General features: G+C 44.6%; 2 protein-coding genes across 2 annotated transcripts; one reads left to right on the top strand and one right to left on the bottom strand.

Annotated features, from left to right (window-relative positions):
- Nucleotides 1-230: 230 nt before the first annotated feature.
- ark2cb (arkadia (RNF111) C-terminal like ring finger ubiquitin ligase 2Cb) lies at nucleotides 231-9,602 on the top strand. Its single transcript, XM_056592479.1, has 8 exons — nucleotides 231-297; nucleotides 4,085-4,415; nucleotides 4,812-4,940; nucleotides 5,353-5,482; nucleotides 5,774-5,878; nucleotides 6,282-6,377; nucleotides 6,840-6,943; nucleotides 8,056-9,602. Exons 1-8 carry the CDS (start codon nucleotides 237-239, stop codon nucleotides 8,171-8,173), a joined length of 1,074 nt encoding a protein of 357 aa, XP_056448454.1. The 5' UTR covers nucleotides 231-236; the 3' UTR covers nucleotides 8,174-9,602.
- A 2,793-nt stretch (nucleotides 9,603-12,395) lies between these two features.
- Nucleotides 12,396-25,339, bottom strand: LOC130384355 (lipoxygenase homology domain-containing protein 1-like). The gene is made up of 22 exons (XM_056592478.1): nucleotides 25,153-25,339; nucleotides 23,973-24,106; nucleotides 23,398-23,546; nucleotides 23,089-23,193; nucleotides 22,831-22,959; nucleotides 21,349-21,513; nucleotides 21,007-21,188; nucleotides 19,441-19,557; nucleotides 19,077-19,239; nucleotides 18,199-18,353; nucleotides 17,902-18,111; nucleotides 17,448-17,574; nucleotides 17,113-17,321; nucleotides 16,711-16,896; nucleotides 16,455-16,582; nucleotides 16,212-16,329; nucleotides 15,911-16,088; nucleotides 15,401-15,586; nucleotides 14,921-15,091; nucleotides 14,264-14,396; nucleotides 13,935-14,090; nucleotides 12,396-13,322 (listed from the first exon to the last, which is right to left on the bottom strand). Exons 1-22 carry the CDS (start codon nucleotides 25,267-25,269, stop codon nucleotides 12,842-12,844), a joined length of 3,699 nt encoding a protein of 1,232 aa, XP_056448453.1. The 5' UTR covers nucleotides 25,270-25,339; the 3' UTR covers nucleotides 12,396-12,841.
- Between the last annotated feature and the right edge of the window lie 500 nt (nucleotides 25,340-25,839).

A 25,839-nucleotide genomic window follows, 5' to 3' on the forward strand; every position in this document is an offset into this window, starting at 1 on the left:
TTTAAAAATGAATTAAAAAGCCGAACATACTATTAACCAAAACATACTAAAGATATGTACGCAACACCGCCCCCTGCGGCCTGAAGGCAGAATGACACGTGTGCTTTGTGAAGGATGAGGACGTTGACAGTTTGCCTGTGTGGTGCTAGCCAGCAACAGCCGCTTGAATGTAGGTCCGCATGGGCTGTTTTACATCTCTAAATAACCCAGCGGCAAGATAAGAAAAGGATCCCAGGATGGTTTTAGTGCATGTCGGATACCTGGTTCTCCCCGTATTCGGCTCAGTCAGAAACAGAGGTAACGTATTCCGCTTCATATGAATCACAAGAACATGTGCCCTGTTTATCTTAATATGCATTGCAGCTGTTAGCGGCTAGCTACACCGAGCTAACTGTTGTGTTAGCTCGGGTTAGCCAGTCCTCCTTTTTAAAACGAACACGGGATTTAAACTAAATCGGTACAACCGTGAGTCCAATTTAGAGTTTTTATTAGACCAAATACAACCAATCCGCCGAATAACCTCGATTTTCCGTAGATGGTTTGTATTTACGACCAGCCCTACCTGTTAAGACCAGCTCACTGGCTGGCGGGTGCCGACTACTTCCTGAAGCGAAAAAAAACATCCTCACAAAAGAACGTGTTTTCGTCAAGTGAAATGAAAAGCGTTATTACAAGAACACGCGTTTAGTGTCGTGTGAACTACACTCACGTGTAAATGTTGTGTCGTAATAATTTGGAATTTTAACTTTGAACCTCGCAATGCATTTGGCCCTGTCGTTATGTTGATTGCAACCTAAAACACCTCTGAGGTAGACGGAGCCCTTCAGCCAGGCAGCTTATCAGTGTCTGGATGATGTCATTTGAAGATCATCTGCTGCTGCTAGCGCTCACGGGGTTTTCAACATGCAAACATGGCATTAGTTTAAAGATACGCTGCCGATTGAGAGGTAAACGCGTTGCTGCTGAGCCGTCAGATCATGTGTCTGCCTTTTCTGTTTAGTTTATAATTGGTTTTTTAGTCTGTCTGGCTCAACACCCCAATGTGCCGTCTCTGTACAAAGCATTTTCCAAGCTACAGTGTGACATTAATTTTACAACAGTGGCATCAATGATTTCATTGTGCTTTTATTTCTGTTCTTATTCCCTGTTTCATAGTATCGAGGCTGGCTCTACATTCTGCATTTATCAGATCTTTGTCGCCCCCCCCCCCCCCCCCCTTCCCCCCCATTGTGTAGCTAATGATCATCTGCTGCTGTGTGGTGTGGCGTGGCCTGTTCTCTGCATTTAGCTGTATTGTGAACCCCTTCTTCATTTCCTCTTTCCATCAGAAGACGACATTGGTATTAAAAAAGCACCCCCTCCCCCTCTCCTCCCCCAAGAATGTCTGCAGCTCTATAGGGTCTCCATGTAAACCAGACAAACATAGCTAACACCTATAGCAATAACAGAGCACATTTTTTGTCTTATTCTGTTAAATGGCTGTAGCAATAGAGTTGAACGTTTAGATCATTCTTAGATGATCAGTTGAATGTCATTGTGTACCTCCCATCCAGTCTTGATAGACAACATGCTGTAAATTCCTGTAAAGTGGATACATTTTGCATGATTTTAAATACTGCATTGAACACCAGAATTCGGCTCATCTCCCTTCTATTCACACAGGGTGCATTGTACATGATTCAGATGGAATCGAATTTGGCAAATATTTATAAGTTCGATCCCCATGCATGCCATATAATGATTTGCTCAACTTCAGCAGTCGGGCATACTGGTCGAGGGATCGCTAAAATTATCACAAGTACACTGCACCTGTTCAAAACAACCCGCCATAACCGTCTTCATTTTTTGTGTAATCCTTTGTTACCCTTCTGCAAATTTAAAGCTTTGAAACACACTGAAATGTCTGGGCATTTTCCCTCCTATGGGGCAACATTAAACGGTTAAGCTACGTTAAGCAAAACACAATCACTGGTGGTTCATAACTTTCCAATTACCCTCTCCCCACTAACATAAAGCCAAAATGCTATCCATTTCACAGGGATGCCTATCTCCTGCACTGCTAAAGAGATCCTCTCTTAGTAATAACGTCTTTATTGTTTGGTTGTGGTCTCTCTTTACCTTTTTGTTCTGGTAATAGTAGCCTACTTCAATGCATGGTCACATTTATGATTCATAGTTTATTTGTTTTTGTTGTTTTTTACTACATGGACTGGTGAAAAATCCAATGTAATCTTTCTGTAGTAAAGATGTACCCTTGCTGTACTGAAATCATGTGCTGTAGCCAACACGTCTTCTCATTGGATGCTGCTTCTGTTCTTTTTTAACCCTATATGGAGCATGGTGGGCCTTGCCTTCAGTCTACGTTTATATTTTACATTTTTTTTGTTGCATGGAATTATACTATTATTAAAAAATACAACAACAAAAAAACAACACAAATTCCAGATATACTAATATTTTTTCAATAAAGAAAATAGTGTTTTTCCTAACCTTCAGTGTGCTTCTTGCTGATTTCCATTTATTGTTCTCCCTCTCCCGTGTACCCCGACTCCAGTTCCCCCTCCCCTCCTTCACCCCACCCCACCTCCTCCCACTGTGACATAGATAGACGATTTCCACGCTTCCGTCATCACAGGGCCTGAATGAGTCTATCTACTGTCATTCATAGTCTATGTTTACACAGATGCCTGAACAAATGCAGCATGCTATGACACAGTCTTAGTCTCAAGCCTCTGACCAGGGGAAGTCATGATATCCCTTTTTGAGGAATAGAATATTCAGGGGATATAACTAAAATATATTTTCCATACTAAGAAAAGAAAATACATTTGTATATGTATGGGTTTACATTATGTAGAAAAATGTATTTTATTCAAAATGATGGACGGAATTTGGAATACTTGAATAACAAATGTGTTATCCTTGCCTTCTCCACAGTGGTTACAGGCAGTCATGCAGGAAACCTGATACATTTCTTAACCAAAACAACTTTTTTTCAGGTTGTGTTATAGCTCTGCTGCATTTTTCAAGTGTACTAGTAAATGCTATGTAGACTTGGCCTGTTTCCTCATGATTAGAGCTACTTTAACCTATTGCAAGAGATTGTTTATATAATGAGTATATTTATATATTTGGAAGAAAAGCAGAAATAATTTACATAAGCGGTTCACAATACATTCTCAATTATATTCTAATAAAAAAATATACAACAATATGTACTACGGGTATTGGAGAATAAAATGAAATTTAAAATCTAATCTAATATGTCCTTTCCTGACAGGGTAAAATAAGCGTAAATTCTTCGCTATCAAGTTAGCTTTCAAAAATGTCTAACGCAAGTTTAAGCTTTTCCTTCCCGCCCTAGACAAAGCCCTGTTTTTTTTTATTCCCATGAAGCCTAACGGCAACAAGTTTCTTCTAGTTTCTAAATAGCTGTGGTTTTGGAGAGCAGGGAAAACCATGGAACTGGCATGTAATGCTATTCTCGCAATTTCCCCTGGATTTTGGGGTCTGTAAGTGAGAAAAATGAGCATAAGTGAACTTCAAAAACAATAAACAATCGGCTTCGTAAACCGAAAAACATTAATTCAACAGGCATTTTTTTTATTTTTTAGCTTCATAATGAACTTGGTAAAGTCATCTTGCAGACCTTAATGTGGATCTTGACGATAAAGTCATTACAGGAAGCCAGCAACTTTACAAGAACTTCATACAACACATTTGTCACAAATTGTTCCGGTTTCTTGTGTCCAGAATTGGCGAAACTGCGACCTGACTTCCATGGCGCTTTTGAATAAAATAGATGGGGAAATATGTCAGAGAAAGGTTAATAGCACTTGGAAAGTAGACACTGCGCAGGCAAAAAAAAAAAAAAAAGAACTGCCTCTTGTTTTCATGGTACTTCTGGTTATCATCATTTCCCCACCCCACAGAAGTATTTTTCACCATAGGTAAGCGTTAGGGCTTCATTAAGAACGCTGCATCACATACGCAGTGACACCACATTTCACCTACAATTAATTCCAGCATATCTCTCTCCTCAGCGATGTTGACGAGTTTCCTTATCCCCTCCCCCCTTCCGCAGGATCCCATTTCAACCGGCAACAGCAGCAGCAGCAACAGCAGCACAGCCATGCTACCTCTTGCCGGCACTTCCAGCTAGGCCCTCAGGCCCCGCTCCCCATGGACTTCCCCATGCCCCACCCCGGGCAGCCCCAGTCAGGCATTAACCCCCACCTCGCCCCACCGGGCCACCAGCATGGCCCCCCTCTCCACGCACCCCTCAACCCCCTGCCAGCGCCCCAGTTCCAGGATATCTCCGCCCCCCCCTTCCTACCTCAGGCATTACACCAGCAATACCTCCTGCAGCAGCAGCTCTTGGAGGCCCAGCACCGACACATCCTGCCGCCATCCAGGTACCGCATGGTCGCGCTGAAGTCACCTAGGGGAATCGCCACCGGGGGGGGGGGGGGGGAACGGCAATCATAACCTCACCTGATCCATTTGAGCACTCCATAAAAGATTTGATTTGTTGCTGCATTTTGATATTTTAGAGTGACTTCGCTAAAGTTGCAAACAAGCTGCTGCACAGTGTCTAACTTGCAATAAGAGCTTTATTGGTGATGTTTTGATGCAAGACCTCATCCCTCTCCTACGCACCCGTCTCATGAAATAGATGAACAAAGGGTTCTGTTAATAGTTACTAAACTGATGGTTCCTTCCGGTTCACATAAAGGTACTGCTTTCCATTGAGTAACGTTTTTTTATCAATGATTGTGACTTTTGGTTTTGTTCTGATTGTCCTCTTGCAGACGCACCCCAGAGAGAGTTGCCCACCAGACCCACAGACTGAGACCAGGGTATGAGTTCGCCCCCCCTCTCCATGTCACCCCTCAGCCTGTGCTCCAGCAGCCCCGTTACCTGGCCGAAGGGACAGACTGGTAATCCATCCCATTACAGGGTTCAACAATAACAGACTGGTCTCAGGACCTTTTAACTGGCCCACACTCATAGTTGTATTTATTTGTGTTGGCTCTTAAAACCAGACTTATGGTCCTTCACATGTTTAATAATCATGCATTTACACAAATGCAAACACCTCAAACACGATACTGTCTCACCCCTGCTGACAACCATCTTAGTACAACACTGCAGGTATATAAAATGCCTTCCAAAGTAGACACTTTAAGTTGTGGAAGAGTGTATGTGCAGCATATTGGATGTGATCATCTTCCTATCAACTGTAGTTCTTCCTCTCATTGGGGTGACCAACCCAATCCATATCAAAACGTTGATCTGTCTACTGTGAGGCATGGGCTTGACAGGAGCTCCTCTGTTGGCTGTCGTTCCCAGGGATCTGAGTGTGGATGCCGGGATGCCCCCCCACCAGTACCACCTCCATCCACTGCCACAGCACTATCAGCACTACCTAACCTCTCCCCGGATGCACCACTTCCCCAGGAACAATGCCTCAACACAAGTGGTGAGCCCCGCCCCCCCTCCTTACAATAAAGTACCCGATAAGCGCTTTTGTGGACAAAGCCAGAGCCCTCGTTGCAATTCATCTTAATTACCTTCCCAGCTTTTTTGACTCGTACTGGGCATCGCGCTGCACTTTTGGACCCAAGAGAAATGGAGAACTTTTCCTTTAGTGTAAACAGGTCAAGCCAGCCGGCCAGCCAGACAGCCACTGCTGGGACGTGTCTGTTTGTTCATAGATTTCCCCCACCGCTCAGCTGACCTCTGCTGCTCCTGTGATGTGCTCCGCCCGCAGGTCGTCCACGAGATCCGGAACTACCCGTACCCACAGCTCCACCTGCTGGCTCTGCAGAGCCTCAACCCCTCCCGCCACGCTTCAGCGGTGAGAGAGAGCTATGAGGTTGGTCGCTCCTGCTGCTTCCCTCCAGCAGACACACCTGTCCTCACCCATTCATCACCATGCCTCATCCTGTGACCAAATTCACTCGACCAGCCCGCCTCACCTACTACTTCCACCACCAACCATTCCCCCACCCACCCATCCATCCATCCATCCACCCACTCACTCATCCAACACCCCCCAATAGCTGCCACGTTTTTTCTTTACAGATTTATTTTGGGAGCAGAGCCGACCTTTAAAAGGCAAACACATTTAGAAACCATTCATTATAATCTTTTTTTCTTTTAAAGTTCATCAGTGCAAATTGCATGTTTTTTGTGATCATCATCAACACATCCAGAGCAACAGGGAGGATGGTCTCTCCCCCGATTGAACTGTGTGCCCTCCCCCCTCTGGTGTATAGGAGCTCCTGCAGCTGGAGGACCGGCTGGGCAGCGTGAACCGCGGGGCTGTCCAGACCACCATAGAGAGGTTCACCTTCCCACACAAGTATAAGAAGGTGAGGACCAAAGGCGCAGAAAGAATGCGGCGGTGGTGGTGGTGGGTTGGGGAGGGGGGGGGGGGGGATCGAGGCACAACCCCAGAAGACTGCAGAGGGGGTTGCATCCTGTGGTTTTTCCATTTCTTAGGGGGTGACGCACTGAACAGAACAGTCAGGGTTACAGGATAAACAATTCCCACCAAGGGATGAGTCATCAAGCCTTTTAGGAGTCAATGTAATTAGAATATTTAGAAAAAACTGCATCGCTGTAGAGACTCACCCAAAAATGTCGGGGGCAGGTGAGTCAAAATAAATTAAATTAGAGCTATGTTTATATGAGGACCTTTTGTATTCTTTATTGCTACTGAGTACCTCAAATGTGTGACATATCTGTTTAATTAGGACATTGCTGTTGGCCGACACTGGCTGTCTGGGTCTGGGTAAGGCATGGCACAGTGAATGAATGTGACCCTTCCACAGAGAATACCACAGGACCTGAAGATGTGTCTTGAGGACGAGGAGCTGGACACGGACGAGAAGTGCACCATCTGTCTGTCCATGCTGGAGGACGCAGAGGACGTCAGGTGAACACTCGCTATTGGCTCATTAAGATGAACGCAAATGTTTTTGGGAAGAGAATGTCAAGTTAGCGTCCCTGACCCCGGCTACATGGTAACAATGTTCTCTGTAAGAGCTGGGTCTCGTTGTGAAGCTGTTGGTAAGTCATCCTTGATTTATCATGTATGATGTGCAGCGGGCTTCCTTTGAAAGAAAGTACATGACATACCTTGAGATGTTTTTATCTTGTCTGGTTTCCATTACAGTGGCCATCAATGTCGATCAACTATGGTCGTACAAGACATGCCATAATTATGTCTTGTACTGTACATGTATTAAATAGCTGTGCATTCAGTTTTAAATTGTGATGTCTTTCTGGGGAGTAGCAATCTCAGTATCCCCCAAGGGCCATGCTGGGGAAACAGATGCTCAAACTTTTATATTACACTATAGGGACTACACTTGCATTATATTCCTGCTGAATTGATGCGCATGAAGGGGATATCACTATTTAGACTTATTAGTATGTTCCACATGAATTTAAGTGATTAAGATTGACGTGCTAACAGGCTTTCACATTTCCTCATCTGGAAATATAGCAAGGATTTTGCCATCTTGCAACAAACGTTTCTTATATAAAGGGAGTGTGCAGCCATCCTATTGCGTTAGGCAGAATCTTTGTTTTATCCACCTTTTTGATACAGAATAAAAAGCTTCTCAGTGGGTCGAGGGAGCTCATGGCATCAGTTGACAGGCTGAACTGCATCAAACCTTTGGGGAGAGCTTTATAATGATGTTTTTAAATTGCTTTCTAGACCATTTCTATGAGGTAAAGTGTTTTTCGGGGACAACTCTAAACCCTTTGCTTTTGCCCATTTTCTAACATAAAATGAGTCACAGTTAAAAAAATAAAAGTTTGGACAATAGGTCTAGCCTGAGTCACGTGTGAAAGGCTTCCTGGCCTTCCCCAGTGGCACACATGAACTGAATAACCCTACAAACACTCCCCAAAAAGTGTAAAATGCTCTGCTCTCAACTCGGTCTTCTATCCACGCCATGAAGGTATATCGATTTTAGTATTTGCTGTTGTTTAACCGCAGCCTAACCTTTTTCTCACCCTCCTCCCTCATCTCTCTAGGAGATTACCCTGCATGCACCTCTTCCACCAGGGGTGCGTGGACCAGTGGCTGGCCACCAGCAGGAAGTGCCCCATCTGCAGAGTGGACATTGAGACCCAGCTGTCCGCCGACAGTTGATGCCCCCTCCTGCGGGCCACCCGTGCAGCTTTTTGGATCTGGTCACGTCATTCTTCTACCGCCCCCTTCTGGAGGGAGGCCGGAGGTCGAGCGCTGCCAAACGACGACAACACCACCTCCTCCTCCTCCTCCTCCTCCTCCTCCTCCTCCTCCCGCCCTCTGCACCACCCAATGAGCCTGCCTTCTGAGCCAGCCGAAGAGCCAACCCAATGTGGACGAGGGGATCAACAAAGCACACGCAACACGGCAAGGAAATGTTGGGTTGGGGCAGGGGGGAGGGCCGATGCATAGGTAGAGGGCTCATTAGATGGACGCTTGACTCTGGCTGAATGGGAGAGAAAAAAAAAAGGGGGTAAATGTCCAAAGACAGATGTGCTGAGGCTTCTTGTGACTCTGTCAGATTGTGTTCCCCGGTCCACTTTCTCCCTGTTACCGCCACCAAGATGTAACGCGCCAAATCTTTCAAACTCTCTCTCGCTCCCTGTCTCACTCGCTGTGATGAGGTTCTCCCAATCCCCTCCCCAAACCCCATCACTGTTTCTGCCACCTCTTTTTCTCCCTCATCACGCCCCCGACCCCACCCCCCCAGGCCTGTGAAAAACAAATCCTTTAAGCTAGCGCCCCCTAGCCAAGCCCTCAGTACATCTGTACAGAACATTAACCAGTGGTTGGCATGAGGTTGTATGGTGTGCACTCTTGTAGCTGAATGCTTGTGGTGTTTTGGAGTCTAGTACTGAATTTCAAGTTATTTGCAGAGTAACAGTGTTGTGTAGCAAGCAAAAAAAAAACCTTTCGCTTTAAGACATATTTACGTGAATTATATAACCGCAGAGAGGAGAAATGCAACTTTTTTTTCTTTTTAAAACGTGAAGATATTTGGAATGTTAAATCTTCATAGGCATTACATAGAAGGAAGCTTTACAGAATCTGTTAAAAAAAAAAAAAGGCCAAAAAACTCTCAGTATCTCTCTCTGGCGCTCTCTCGCGCACTGTCCCTCTCTTTTATCTAACATGGTCTTGGATTTACCGTTAGTAGACGTCATCAGAGTTGATGCTAAAACCGCTAACTGCAGGCATGGCTTCCAGTGATCTGTGTAGTGTTTGTAGCCGGGCCTCTCTACCCTAGAGCGGAGGCCCGGGATGTGCATGCTGTATGGCAGGCTTGGGCTGTGTCGTATTGTGGACAGGGATTGTTTTCTACCCCAAGTAGAGAACAGGGAGTGTGTGCACGCCTGCGCGTATGCGTGTGTGTCGTGAGCATGTGAAACCGTATACGATGACTCTGCCGATCCCACTCACCCTTGGAGGGGGACCAGAATGCACCCCAGTCACACCCCATCACACTCTCCTCTCCACCCTAACACACACACACACACACACACACACACACACACACACACACACACACACACACACACACACACACACACACACACACACACACACACACACACACACACACACACACACACACACACACACACACACACACACACACACACACACCAAAGTTGCCCCCAGAGACTGATCCACCGTTCAATGCCGACCTCCCCCCCCCTCCGACAAGTGGGGTCCCCAGAGGTGGTGCGCCACGTACATCCGTGTCTAACAGTGACCCCCTCTCCGTCAACCCCCCCTCCGTCGCCTCATTTAACGGCATGATCTCCACCCCGAGGACGCCGTGCCTGCAGAGTCCCGCCATTAGTGAACAGCAGTGTGACGTTTGTATGACCTATTTACCGGAACCTTATTGCCTAATCGAACAAGCACACGTGATTCTCTACACCTATTTAACCGCCTACGTTTGTTGTTTGTCGTCGTGTCGGCTCCTCCTCATTTCAATCTAATCTATGAGTTGCTCCCTTTTTTCTGTTTTTTTTTGTTGCCAAAACGGCCGTGTCTGGTGTTACGGGGGAAAATGGGTCTTTAGTTTGCCTAATGATGTGTTTCTAGAATGTGTATGATTGCAACACAACCCACCCAGCCCCCCCTCTCTCCATGATAGTAGTGATTGGTACTGCTAGTATGGCTGTGATGTGCTCCGTGATAGAAGCCGTTTTTGTCTGTATCATGCATGAGCCATGTTGGTGTAGTTCGCTTGAAGGAGGGTGAAAGGGAGAAAAGCCATCCATTTAAAAAAAAAAGAAAAAAAGAAAAGAAAAAATACCAAACGATTTTTCTTGACTTTTAAGTTGGGATTTTCTGTTGTCTGTTTCTTCCATTAGTTATCTTTTTTTGTTCCTTACGGAAATTGAGATTTCTTTATTTCGTTTTATTTCGCTCTCATGCCAATTTGGACAAGGTAATTGGGTGCCTTGTCTGTTTAACCATTTTTGAAGATAAAGCTGCAATGCTGAAAACATATTTATTGCTGTTCTAATGTAGCTTGTGTTTTGTAAATGCACTATAATATGGAGTTGCCTGATTTTTTGGTTTGGTGGTGTGGGGTCTCCTTGTCCTAGATTATGTGTTTGTATTGAGTTACAAGTATCTTCATGCTTCCTTGTGTACTATTGGAGGGTAACTTGACTGTTTGTGTTGCGTTCATTATTTTGATTCCTCTTTTTTTTTTCGTATGAAACCTCCATCCCAAAAAAAATAATCTTGACATGGATGAAAATGGAGTTTCTAGTCCACATAGAATGCTGTGATTTAAGATGCCTTAAGTATTTAACAATCATTATTTATTACTAACTGTAGCTAGCTAGCTATCGTGGTGGAATATTTAATGTCTCTATCTCATAACTTTGCAATTTAATCAATATATTTATTTAGAAATAACACAAAATAGAAAAAAATAATACCTCATTATGCATTGGTCGGTGGGGATGCTTTTGCATGCCGTCTGTGTGTTTCCTTTCTTTTTTTTTTCCAAAGAAAGAAAAAAATAATAACCTTTTCGAAAAGTATTTCAAAACAGTTTCTAGCCAGCATGGTGCTGTTGAACTGGATCACATTCCATCTGTGTCATACATTTTTATCACATTTTTGTTCCTCTCATCTTCCGTTATAATCACTTTTTTTGATCTGTCTGATCAGACCAGATGGGAGACAATCCCTCAATATTATTATTATTATTATGGCCATTGCTTGCTTTTCAAAACATGGTACAGCTTTATTTCCCATAATCAATACTATTTGTTTTGAGTTGTTTTTCAGTCTGCTTGATATCACCATGTTTAGGATATTCCATCATATCCAGATCTTAATTCAAAGCTTATTCCCTGCCCTGTCCCCTCCCCCCAAAAGCGGGGATCTGTATTATTTGGTACTATGTATTGCTGGCAATTGCTTTGTTTGTGTGGGGTCCGGATGGTAGCTAACATGCTAACTCAAGCTATTGATCTTATTGAGCAAATTAATGGTGTATTACCGTGGTTATCCGGTTCTAGATAGACTTGTATTACACCTGGTTATAATAAGCTAACCACTTGTTTTTCTGTGTGCATTTTTCCCCTAATCCAGCATATAATTATACCACATTACGGATTGGGTAGCGTTGATTGGTCTTAACTATTATTTCATTTCGTGCTCTCACTGGCCTTACCCTATGCCCTCTGCAGTGTGTCCCATTAATCCAGAGCGACCTGGACCGTAGCCATAGTATTAACTCAAGCTGGTGAACCGGAATGAACAGTAGAACTCAAAGCACAAGCTTTTTAATGCATGTCCTTCTCAGGTTTTCCTATGTGTACGTGGGAGTAGCTCTGTAGATGTGTTTAATATGATGCTGTACCTTCTTGAATATTTCAGATGTTTCTTTGCTGCTGAGAAAAAAAAAATACACAAAACACAAAACCCATGTTGATTATTAACCTGCCAGTGAAAAGGGACACGGCCATCTTTGTACAACACACTGCTGTTTTGCTGTAACCGCGCAATGTTTTATGATCTTGAGTATTTTATAGAAAAAGTAGAAGTATGTATCAATAATATGAAAGCAATAGCTACATCATAATGAAGAATAACATGATCAGTGATTATTGTGGAAACTCTTTAGATTCACTCTGGGTGGATTTTGTACTGTATTTATTACTAATGATGATGCAAAAGTTGCATAGCTTAACCCAAACTGTTCTGTCTCCTTTTTTTATTTATTGTCTTGTATATGATCTTTTTGTATGTGTTTTTCAAATAAACCGCCTAAAATGCTCATTAAACATGTCCCTTTCTTTTTTCATTTTGGCTTGTTGAATAGGAATGACGGACACATAATTGAGCATCATCATCTTATTTTATTATTAAAAACAACCATTGTTGAAACAACAGTATAAAATCCAACATTTACTCATTACTTATTTTCATAGGTACATGTGTACTGTGGCGTTTGGTGAAAAGAAGCAGGTAAACAGTGTATTTGAACCTACGATTGTGCATCTGATCACGTGGCAATGTGGTCTCCCTCGACCATTTTGGTCACTAGACTCAAACTTATGTCTCGTAACGTCTGAGCGGTTAACCATTGAGATGTTTGCCACAGAAACAGCAGCCGTGTGTGAATTGGAGAGAAAGGTGTTTTCCAGTCCAGTCGACCAAAACCAGCACTACCAACATGGCAAGGCAGGCGGCCGTCTTTGTGTCATCGGCGGTTCGTAGATTTAACGGCACGTTGCTAAATGCCATACATACGACATACTAACATACTCTCGACAAAGGGCAGGGAACCCTCTAGTACTTGGGATAGAGCACTCTCTGGATCTGCCCGTCCGCCTTCGTCACGTCCAGCCACTTCCCACACTGGAAGATGGTGGTCACTGAGTTGGCGGTGTTGGTCACCTCGACACACTCCAGGAACCATCCGGCCGCGGACCCAGAGTTGTCATGCTCCACGGTGACCCGGAGCAGCTCGCCCATGTCTAGCATCTCCAGGACAAAGCGGTCCGTGTGGCCGCGCTCAAAGAGGTTCCTGAACTTCTGCCGGAGCTGCCGCTGGCCCGAGTCGCCGTTGACGCCGTATATGGTGATGAAGACGTTGGCGTCGGTGCCGGCCTCCTTCACGTCTCCGGTCATGACGATGATCTCGTACCTGACGGGCACCAGGTTGCGCACCTTGCTGGCAAAGCTCTCTATGGACTTGTAGGACTCAAACGTCTGGAACTGGTCCTTCTTAGCTGCTAGGGGAATCCGGGCATCGCAGTGGAAGAAGTACCTGTGCAGAAGATGTAGGGAAGGAAATGTTTGATTGTGTCCAATCCAATTCAAAAGAGTGATCATAGGTTATTTATAGATCATTATCTAGCTGACCAGACACATTAAACCGTGCAGTGTTAGCCACATTGCACAAGACAAATGTATCTGTCTTCACGACAAGGACAAGCAAAGACAGCAAATGTGACCAAAGATGGGACAGGGATCTTGAGGTTAAAAATAAATCAAACATTTCCCCCTTCGTACGAGCACCTGCCTTGTCAATCAAATACTGCATTCCTAGGATAAAAGTAGCTGGGGAACAGTCAAGGGTGTTAGGCAGACTCTGAGAGCAAGCCAACAGGAATCAGAGAGAGAGAGAGCTATTTTAAACGATAAGGCTTTAAATAAATTCTATCATTGAAATATAAAATAAAACATGTGAATGAAAAGGCCTGAAACTTGGAAGGCCATTACGTTTGCAAAGCATTACGTTCTCATTGAAGAAGTGTACATGTATGTACATGTACGATGCATACACATGTCATTTTGTTTTTTATCATTTAGATGCCAATGCATGAATGAATGGAGCACTGAAGGGATTGATCCAATGAGGTTTATAGTACTCTCTCACTTGTTGCCCAGCTCCTTCTCGGTCACCACCACCTCCATGACGTGCCAGAAGGCTTCGCCCTTCACCTTCTTGCCCTCCTTGGTGATATGGCCGATCGAAATGCCAGCGATCTCCCCCAAGTGCTTGGAGGAAAACTCAAACGTGTCGGTGGCACCGCTGCAGAGAGACAAAACAAACAGCAAGAGTCTCAATTGGATGTGAGGCGGTAGAATCACAGGAAGGTTTACGTCGTGCCGGGAGGCTGAGCTCTCCAGGGAACACACGCTCCCCGGATACACAGAGCGGAAGGGGGTTATTCCTAATTGAGGATTCCCAGCTGGAAGACCTACCACAAGAACTTCTTCTTTTTGTTCTCCATGACAAACTCTTTGGAACGCGCTTTTTTCCCTTCCAACACAATAAAGGCATTCTCCGTGGTGTCGGCGTGATCCGTGTTTGCAGTTGTCGTAGCAATTTCATATTCTGAAAAGAGGATGTCATGTCACATTGTGTTTTTGGATCTAGCTTATTACTAAACATGGACGATCTAACTGACTGTTATCGTACATTGTTAGTGAGAAGTTTCCTTAGATACCAACCTCTTTATCTTCGTATCTCATTGATACTAACTGGTTTTCTCATAGTAACTATCTGGGGTTCTCATTGATACTGACTGGTTTTCTCATAGTTACTAAATGGGGTTCTCATTGGTACTGATTGGTTTTCTCATAGTTACTAACTGGAGTTCTCATTGATACTAACTGGTTCTCTCATGGTAATTTACTGGGGTTCTCATTGATACGAACTGGTTCTCTCGTAGTAACTAACTTGGGTTCTCATTGATACAAACTGGTTTTCTAATAGTTACTAACTGGAGTTCTCATTGATACACACTGGTTTTATCATAGTAACTAACTGGTTTTCTCATAGTAACTAACTGGTGTTCTCATTGATACTAACTGGTTTTTCTCTCATAGTAACTAACTGGGGTTCTCATTGATACTAACTGGTTTTCTCGTTGAGGTCCACCGTGTCGTTGTTGGCACAGGCCAGCTCCCTCATGATCTGCCCGTCGTCCCTGCCTTTGGCCAGCCAGCGGTCGCAGGGGAAGCGGAAGGCCTCCTCCATGGTATCGTCCTTCACGTCAACGTATTCTAGATGCCAGCCGGAACCGGGACCTGAGGTAGGAGGCAACCCTGTCCATCACCACTTGGAATTCAATGATATATAATCCTGCAGGATTATTTTCCTGGCCTGTGGTAGGAAGGAATATGATTATCTACTGGGTTTGGTATATTTGTTATTTCAGAGGGTTTGAGATATTTATGTTTTTAACCCAAGGTGAACTTCAAGTTCGTATTGTGGATCCATGGGTGCACGTACACACACACACGCACACGCACACACACACACACACACACACACACACACACACACACACACACACACACACACACACACACACACACACACACACACTCACAGACCTTTGTTGTCATGCCAAACGCGAATCTTGGACAGCTCCCCGAGACTGAGCATGTCAGCGAAGCGGAACACGTCTTTCATTTTGCGTTCAAACTTGTTCCTGGCTCCGCTCTCCTTCAGGGCCAGCAGGCCTGTGTCTCCATACTCGCCGAAGACGATCAGGAACACGTTGGCATCCGTGCCGGCACCTAAATATACATTTTGCACGTTAAACTCAACTTGAATGCATATTAAATACATGTGCATGAAGCACACGACGGAGAGATAATATAAAAGAAAAATGCAGCAACAATCTTAAACCTGCACTGCTTCTCAACTACATCCTATCTCCTCGAGAATAAGACATGCCCATCCAAGGGTCAATTCATTCAATGCTTTCGGTGTAAATCGTTTAATTCTGGTCCACTTTTTTGTCTGGTCTGGCGCACAAAACGACCGGCGACCTCTGGCCTTCTGCCACTAGACTCCATTCATTCCGTTCCAACGTCCTCATATCCCGGGGGGGCACCCACCTCCGACGTCGCTGGTCGCCACTGTGATGGTGTAGGTCGTTCTCTCCACCATCTCCTCCTCGTCCACCACGGCGGCCAGCTCGCACACCTGGGTTCTCTTGGGCCCATTGGTCTTGGACAGCCAGTTCTCGTAGGTGAACGTGTACAGGTCCTCCGTGATGGGGTTCCGCATCTGGACCTATGGAACACGACACGGCCGACGGAATCACGCGCACTAATGTAAAAGTGACCGCTAAATGCTAAGGGTTGGATGAAAATGGTAATGCTAAGAGAAAAGGCAAAAGAAAAAAAACTTTTTTACATTGTCGAGAAACCAGTCCGGACGACTTCCAGTGCCGTCCACTCGAAGCCGGATCTTCTTCAAGGGTGCAATGTCGTCGATCTCAACGTTGAACGTGTCTTCTTGGCCTCTTTCGAACCTGGTTTAAAATGATGAGGTGCCATCACAATGAGTTTTAAATGTCTATAAACTCAGATGAGATTTGTTCACTGCGAGTTGCACGACGAGAGCTGAGCATTACACACAGAGCACCAAACAACCGACCTATCCCCGGCTTTAGGCAGCAGCATCTCCTCTGTGCTCCCGTTGGCTCCGAACACAGTGAGGAAGATGTTGGTATCAGTACCCGCATACTGGGTGTCCCCTGTGACCAGCGTTGTTACATAAACCACCTACATATGATGGGCATTGTTATAAACCGAGCAGGAAATGAAGAAACACATGTTTATGTTAATAACTATAATGGATATTCAAAAGGACATGAAGATGTCTTAATATTAATATTTATTTATATTTTCACCTTGCGAATGATGTTGATGGTGCTGGAGTCCAGCACGTTGAACAGCCTGGTGGTGAGACCGTCCCCCCTGTCTTTAGCCAGCCAGCACTTACATGGGAAGATGTACTTGATACCTTTGGTTGGCACGGCTACCGCCAACTCGTCCACCAGCCAGCAGCTCTCTGGAGTGGCCCCGTTGTGCCCCAGCTAGGGGGGGACGATGGGAGTGGACGAGGAGAGGGAGAGGAACTTAATCCCGACAGCTCCTTCATGATGATTTGACAGTGTTTTCATCTATCTAGAGGCACTAATTGAACAGTTTTTGTTAATGAAAACAAATGCTAAAAAGGATAAACCCAAACAAAGCGTCAAACGCTGTGTTTGAACCCGGGGACAAAATGTTCACCAGCACAGTTCTCTCACCTCAACCCTCTTCAGGTCGCCGACGTCAGCCCCATAGCATACAAAGTTCTCCATGGTGCCAGGCGCAAAGCATGTCTTCTCCTTGGGCAGGTCCAGCCACAGCCGGTCCGTCTCCACCTCGCCCGGTCCCAGCATGATGACGTAGGCTCGGGCCGTGGTGCCGGCATCACGGTCCGCCCCCGTGGACAGGGTGAAGTGATATGGAATGACTGGTGACAGCATTCACAGTCAGCTACATTACATTCTATTCAATTGATGATTAAATTACATTCATTTAAGGCCTCATGAGGAATCATTAGGACATTTCACTGTGAAAAACGAATGGATGACCTTACTTGGTCCCTCCTCCACGACCGCCTGCTTCTTCTTCTTTTTCTTCTTGTTGGCATTTCTGTCCAGCCCCGGTTTTGCCGCGGCCGTCTTCTGGGAGTTTGGGTCAGTGTTTCTGTCCCCCTCGTATCCCTGCAAGGCACACATGGACACACTTCTTAGTGGGTCAACTGTACAGACTTCTTACTGCTCTTTTAGCTATTCCATTAGAGATGGTTGAGTTTACCTCCAGGAAGGTGAGGTTTTAGATTTAGGGGAAAGGTGAGGGCCAAAGCCTCCATGAGCAAAGTTGACGCATTTGCAATGGCATTTATATGCCATTATTCTTTGCCCAATAAGGCCAGTTAGGGGTTGGCGGATTTGTTACTGGGACCTTAACCAGGAGGAGATTAGGAAACGACTAGCAACCCCCCGATTAACAACCTAGTTTAAATGAAAGGTGGGGAGGGTTAACGGAACCTTGACAAAGAAGGTGCGGTCGATGCGTTTGTCCTCCTTCTTCATGGACAGCCAGCGCTCACACAGGAACATGTACACCTCCTCCGTCTCCGTGTCCGTCACCTCCACCTGGTCCAGGTTCCAGTCCGCCCCAATGTTGGAGTTGTCATGGCGAATGCGGATCTTAAACACCTGGCCCAGGTCGACCGCCTCGATGGTGAACCTGTCTACCTTGAATCACAGAATCAGTATTCTCTTTCATGAGCACAATCGTTTGTGTTTTGGTGCACATAACATTTCAAATAAAACTGTACGTACTTCTCCTCGTTCAAATTTGTTGCTGTTGCCTTCTGACTTGCTGAGTTTGCGTTCTCCAGTGTCTCCCAGGTCTCCGTAGATGGTGAGGAAGACGTTGGCATCAGTTCCTGCGCCGTACATATCCCCAGTACGCACGGAAACCTTGTATTCGTGAGCTAAAATGTTAAATGTTAAGGATTGAGGGTTAGGCGTTAAGGTTAGGGGTCAGGGGGTTACTATTAGGTGTTAAGTGTTAGTGTAAGGGGTTACGTTTAAGGGTTAAGAGGTTTTGGGCAGGTGTAAGTTATCCGCTAACCTGCATAAGTAATGCAGGTTAGGGATAAGGGGCTTAAGGGATTAGGAGTTAAAATGTTTAGGTTTGAGGGTTCGTGTTCAGTGTTAGGGGTTTGGTGGATATTGTTAGGGGTCAGGTGTTACGCCCCGTGCCCACTACCTCCGTCAGTTGTCCGTTGCCCATTGACTTTGAATGGGGACGGTCGCGCAATGCATTGTGGATCCGTCCGTTGACTTGGAGCGTTCGCCACCGTCAAAAAGTTGAAAAATGTTCAACTTTTTCGGCAGCGACGGTTCCGTCATCCAATCAGATCGCGTATGCAAATTTAAGCACTGTGACGCGACTCGGGCTCTGACGATACTGGAAAGCGGGAAAGCGGGTCTTCTTGCCTCGCAACAAGCAGGAAGAAGCGGGAAGAACCCGGCGAAGCGATTTGATTGGCTGACGGTTGCCTCTGCAAAGACTACTCCCCCATCCGTCAGCCACGCCTTCCCACGTCCGTTGACTGACGGTGCAGTGGGCACGAGGCGTTAGAGTTAGGGGTTTAGGTGCTAGTGTAAGGGGTTAGGTGTTAGTGTTAGGGGTGGTGTTTGAGAGGGCTTACTCTCCAGGGCGTCTTCCACCTCGATCTCTGTGCTTTTCAGCGTTCCGTCCCTCAGGAGTTTCTCCGTGATGATGTCAGATGGGACCAGCTCCCTGATTGTCTCGCCGTCCTCCTCAGACTTGGCTAGCCAGCATTCACACGGGAAGATGGTTGTTTCAGACCCCTGCCGTAAAATACGCAAACTAGGTTTAGTATTGCCTCATTTTTAGAGTCATCATCATTAGGTATCATCGTCTTATTTAGATTTGGTGTGAAAATACATTCAATTATAAAACTATAAGACTTGTGCATGGGCCCATTGTGAGATGACAGTTAATGCGATGATAAAAGGTATTGTAGAAATATAATAAAGACAATCAAGCACCTTTCCTTTCCTGAGCTGCCGCCTGATTTCCGCTCTGTCAAGGTGCCATCCTGGGTTGGTGCCCTGGTTATCATGACCGATCCTGATCTTCTCTATTACATCTCCAATATCCTCCAGCTGTGAGCAGGCAGACCACACAGCAGGAAGGGGAACCCTCAGGTCTTATTTCTACAATGCTTGTCAGTCAGTTTATACACATGCAAAGTGACATAAAAATAAATAACATGAAAATCAAATGACTTTTGAATTAATCAAATCAATTGGAGAATCTGAGACGTAACACACTGAGGGCCCTATCTTGCATCCGGTGCGATTGACTTTCTTACTGGCGCATATGTCGTTGCTAGTTTGCAACTGGCGCAGAGCATTCTTTTCCCTCCTGCGCCACGTGTCGGTAAATTAAGGAATGATCCTGCGCACCAAGGGGCGGTTCGGCGAAAGGAGGAGGCGTGTTCTGGCGCAAACGTTCCCTGGTGCTATTTTACAGTTTCAGAAATCACTTGCGCCACAAACCAGGAAATACCTGGTTTAAAGTCATTGGCGCGTTTTTCAGATGCTATTTTAAGGGCCCATGCATATTGTTGCTTGTGCAACTCACGCATTCACTTTGCTTCTCTCATCTACCTAGCCACACATTCTTGGTAAATTATTTGGGATAGAACAGCTGATACAGCGGTAAAAAGTTGTACTTTTAAATCAATGCATCTGCAAACACTGTACAGCCAACACATATTTTCTCAGACATCGTGTGTATGCCCATCATTTTTAGGATTGATGAGTATTTGATCGTTAGAAAACATTGTTTTACCGCGAGTGAGTGTTAAAAAGAATGAATGAATGCGGGCGGGCGGGCAGGCGTGTTTGTATGTGTAAAAGAAAGAATGAATGCGGGCGCGCGTGTGTGCGTCCATCTGTTTAAACACACGCAAACTAAACACGTAACGCATAATACAGTCCATGGCAATGTATATTAACGGGGCGCCACATGCATATTAGGAACACAAGCCGATAACGATAATGCATACAATACTGATAAGAAACAATGTTTATAATGTATTGTGTATATCATTAAATAGAACCACAATTAAGTTTTCTTTGCCAAAATGTATTTGTGGACTCAGTATTTCTGAAGTTGTGGAAGAAATTCTTCCATGTGTGAATTAGGCCATATAATTTGTCCATAAACAACCATTTAAAGTTTGAAATACATGTGCATCTGTCTCATCGGAGACTGCAGGCGGCTGTCAAAATATCAACTAGTCAGATTCAAATGCGATCTTAAAGGGGATGGGAGCTGGCACTCTCATTGGTTTATTGCACGTTTCGCCCAAACCACACCTACGGGTAATTAGGCTACTACTACAGAACAACCCTTTTTAGATTTGCGCCGGTAAAATAGGAACATCGCCATAGAACCGCAAACCAAAGCTACTTGCGCTTGGCGCTTCTCACTTGCGTTTCAGACTGTTAAAATAGGGCCCTGAGAGTGTGTAAAGCAAAGTGTTTCTTCTATTGATTTGCTCTTGTGCCTTTAGGTAGACTGCTCCAGGCCAGTGGTTCACACACCTCCACAATGAACATGTCTTCTGCTGCTCTCTCAAAGTACAGCCGTCTCTCCCTCTTGTTGACACAGAGGTGTTTCTGCTGTGTGCAGACGCCCTTGCCACCGTACAGGACAATGAACACGTCGGCGTCCGTCCCCGCGCAAAACACGTCGCTGGTGAAAATCTTTATCTCATAAGGCACAACTGGAAAGACAATGAAAGTCATTTTTACTCAAAGTGTGCTGCGCTCAATGGCGTAACCATTCATGCAGACCAATGTATTGTAAAAACTGCATGGTAAAAGCTGTGGCCTGTGTTACTCACTCAATCCGTCATCCATTAACTCACTCACTCACTCACTCACATGGCGTGTACAGTTCTGTTTGTAATTCAGCAGGCAACAGATCCCTCACGATGGCCCCATCATCCTCTCCTTTATCCAGCCAACGGCCACATGGGAATCTGAGTCTTTGACCCTGTGAGGGGGCGTCTATCTCCACCCAGTCCAAAAACCAACCGGTTGAACCACCTGAGAACACAGGAGGAAAATCCCTCAATTTAGTTGATTAAAAACAAAGATATCGCTGATCGTTTTGGACCCACTATGGGGTTTGGTCCACTTCTGCAGGAAAAGAGACTATTTGGATTTTATATATGCTCTAGATTCTCTTTACTGAGAAATAAACCTGCTTGAGACACTACTTTCAAAGGGACATTTGTTTTTTTACTTCTCAAAGACCGATTGAAATGAATAAAAGGGTTATGCAAGTTATAATAAACTAAAAAATGTATTTCCTGCAGAAAATGCGGTGAGTGCTGTAGTACAAAGTGAGTTTGAAAATATTTTTTAATAATGCCACATAGATTAAGACATAAAGAAACGGTATATGGCTTAAATCAAGTGAAGGGATTGGAACAAAAGTTCAAAAGTCTAAATGGAGTAAACAATGTAACCGTGCACACCATTTAAGAAATGTAAGTGGTTGGAAACAAATAAAGTGACAGCTGAATGAAAAGCGCAAAGCATTGCTGAAAATGCAGAAATGTAAAATTAATTGAACTGAAGAATCTCAAAGGTCAAATGTGTGTGTGTGTGTACTATGCTTAGAACTCCTCCGAACTCTTCCGAACACCACCGAAACGCCACCAGATGTTTGGAGATTACGTTTTTCCCCTCTGTGCGATGCACATAAGAAGCCGGCAAAATTAGTGTCACCTGCCATAATTTACCGATTGTATACTGTGGCGGTTGTATACTGTGGTGGTTGTATACTGTGGCGGTTGTATGCTGTGGCAGTAGTAAGCATTCGAAAACTTTTTGCCTACTGCACAATGCGTGCTGAGCATTCGGACCTGCTATATTTGTGACGTACTACCAAAAGGCCTACTATATAGCAGTCAATTATGAGTATTCGGATGCAGCCAAAAACTGTGATTCTGAAGAAAGTTTAAATTATATCGAAATTCCGTTTAGATATTATTGAAGTGTGTAGATTTGTTAAATGGTTTGAACGAAGATAAACGGTTGATTTGACAGTTAAAGTACCAGAGGCCTCCCATTGACTCCAATGTTAAAAAAAGATTCAGATTGTATTTTAAAAGTAGAATATCTTAAAAAGTATAAAATATTAAAAAAATCTGAAAAGAACCGCGCAATTCCAAGCCATTTTGAACTTTTTAAAATTTGAATAGAGAGGTAAAAAATTGAGGAAGGAGATAGGTCCAAATTTTGTAGAGAATAATAAAGAAGGAAATCATAAAACTTATGAAGAACGATAGTTGAGCGCTGAATGCAGCACTCACTTAATAAATAATACAGATAGATAGATTAGGTAAGATTACCTACCAGAATTGTCATGGCCAATGCGGAGCTTCTCCAGATCTCCAAGGTCCACTGCTTCCACGGTGAACTCGTTGATCATCCCTTGCTCAAATTTATTCTTATAATGTTTACACGCTTTAAGATTGATTATCCCTGTAGGAGGCACAGTGATGTGTGAGTCACACGTCTATCCCTTGAAGGTTTATTCAAATTAAACCAATCCATTGGGTTGTCCCAAAATGATCTTTATGCCTGTCATTATTGGGACGTCAGACATCCTACCTGTGTCGTCATTTTCTCCAAATAGGATTGCGAAGACATTGGCATCGGTTCCTGCATATTTCTTATCCCCAGTTTTCACCTTAATAGTGTATGTTGTGGACATTGCTGTGAGAGCACAAAGAAGAGGTTACAAGTTATTGGTTCAGGACCCCCTTCATCAAACAGTAGAACATTGCTTTCTACCTTTCTTGTTTCCCCTTTGAGTAAGAAAATCTACTTTTTTCTTTCCCATCACGACTTCAAATGAATCTTCGACAGTCTCCCCCCCTGTTTATTAAAAAACAAGCCTCTCTGGGGGAATGCTGTTACATTTCTGCTCTAGCCCCAGGGCGGTGCCTGAGTCCTCGTCGTCGTCGTCGTTCCTCTTCATGAAGGCCTCGTCCACGGGCACCAGCTCCCTGGCAATCTGCCCGTCGTCCTCGTCCACGGCCAGCCAGCGGTTACAGGGGAAGTAGTACCTGCAACGCCACCAAGCGCACGTTAAAACCAAACTCTGGCTGCCAACCACAAAAGATGGACTCTCCTGCTCATCGTTCTTAAGCATTAATCTTCCCATATCGTTCCTTCTTCTAACCCAGACCTAAACCCGCCGAAATGGTATCTTTTCAACTATGTTATAAATCTGCCATTTTGAAACCTGCCATAACGGAAAATAGGGGCCCTCTCTCTGCAACTGCAAGGAATCGAGAGACTGTGAATGTGGCGACGGTTTATTGTGGTACTTATTGTGGTACTACTTATTGTGGTACATATATATATATATATATATATATATATATATATGTATATATATACGAATGTGTGATTTAAACTGTTTGAAGCCCGTTTCCTGAGTATAACAAGTTAGGAGCCAACAGAGAGTGTTCATCTCCATAGTGACTCACGTTATGTCCTCCTTGGTGTCCACGATCTCTACACGGTCCAGGTACCATGAAGAATAGGAGCTTTTGTTGTCATGGCGAATGCGGAGCTTTTTCAGAGTCCCCAGGTCCACAGCTGTCACGGTGAACATGTCCTCCTATAGAGGATGTAAGAAATTAGTTATTAGCTTGACATATCCTACATATTTATTATGTTTTTGACATTCATTGTTTTTTTCAGCCAGCTGATGGCAAGTCATTTCAGTAGGCTATACACCAACAATGCCTCAAATAAGATGACTTAATTTGACTACCTTAATGCGACAGCAAGAGTTTATGTATTGCCTTACTACCTGTTTACACACATCAAAGAACATCGCCTACACGCATGTTTTCACTGTAAGAAGCCCCCCCCCCCCCCCTCATGACGAAAGTCTCTTTCTTCTTTAATCAAAGTCGGCTCGGCTCTGGTTACCTTTGATCCGTGTGGATAAATCCAACAAATTATCTGCGGACATGGCTTCTGCGTTCCTGAAGCCTCAGGTATAACGCAGAGATCAATTATTCAACGCTTTCAATTCATTAAGTGATGAGTAAAAGTAGGGCGGCGATGACTCTCAGGTCTCCCTTCCTCCTCCCTCTCTCCCGGCTCCCCTGCACCACAACTGGCTCTCTCTGCAGGAGAGCGTGTAATCCTACCAGAATAACGCTCCCACCCACAGTCCGCCGTAGGGCTGGTGTTGCGTGGAAGTGTTTGAGTCGGTCCCTGACAGCGAACAGCGCATTTTTATAATTAGAAACCCAATTTCTAAGACAAGGTTTATCTGCTCTCTGTGTTCATCTTAAAACCATCGGGATTGTTCTGGGATGGGGGCCCCGGGACTTCTTTAATCACTTTACGGCGGTTTGGGTGGGAGGGAGAAGTGATGGGGTGCTTCAAGAGTTCAAACAGCTAATCGTTAAGAGAACCGTTTTGTTTGATATTTTACACCATTTTGTAGAGCAAGGTAGTCGGCGACCACGACTTAAAAAAGATTCTCTCGTGATACACATGTTCAATGTTCACAAAATAAAAAAAAGTGTAGAATTATAAAAAATATTCTGAAAAGAACCCATTTTCCACAGGGTTTCCATTCCTTCGGTCCGGCCTGCGGGATTAAAACAACGTGGTGCTCTGCCCTCGCTGTTTAACCTGCGCCATTACCTTCGCTCTCTCAAACTTGTTGAGGTTGTTCGACTTTTTCAGATAGCGCTCTCCGGTGTCTCCGTTCTCGCCGTAAATATTGATGTAGACCTTGGCGTCGGTTCCCGCTCCGAGCATGTCCCCTGTGAACACGCTCACTTCGTACGTGTTTTCTGTGGTAGGAGGACGACACAGGGCCTGCGTTAGCGGGGAGGCTGACACGGGGATTAGGGCTACTGCGTTACCAAGAACCATGCATTACTGATGAGACCTCTTCAGGCCGCCACGGGTCATGTGCTCCAGCGAAGTGTGTCACATTCGGCTTTGGCAGGTGGCTTACACAAACATGCTAATACTAATTCTATTTAATCGTTTAGCAGATGCTTTTATCCAAAGTGAATAATAGATCCTTAATGAGTAGGTATGAACTATTTTATGTAAAATTAGAGAGCAATACATCAATGGAAACTATAGTCTAGTCAAGGACTCCCAAAAAAGATGGCCGCAGTTCGAGAGAGGTTGAGCACCCTGGACTAGTCTACTTATTTACATTTTTTGACCTGTAAAGCCATTTTTGGGTCACCACACATTCTTCTGCAGTTACCCTGACCCTGGGGAAAAACCATGTGCCCTGGGTATAAAAGCGTTTTTCTGCTATTTGACCACACAGTCATAAAAGGGCTTGTGAACCCTTGTTCTCTACCTTCC

Source organism: Gadus chalcogrammus, chromosome 6 (genome assembly GCF_026213295.1).
Source record: "Gadus chalcogrammus isolate NIFS_2021 chromosome 6, NIFS_Gcha_1.0, whole genome shotgun sequence".
NCBI classification, from domain to species: Eukaryota; Metazoa; Chordata; class Actinopteri; order Gadiformes; family Gadidae; genus Gadus; species Gadus chalcogrammus.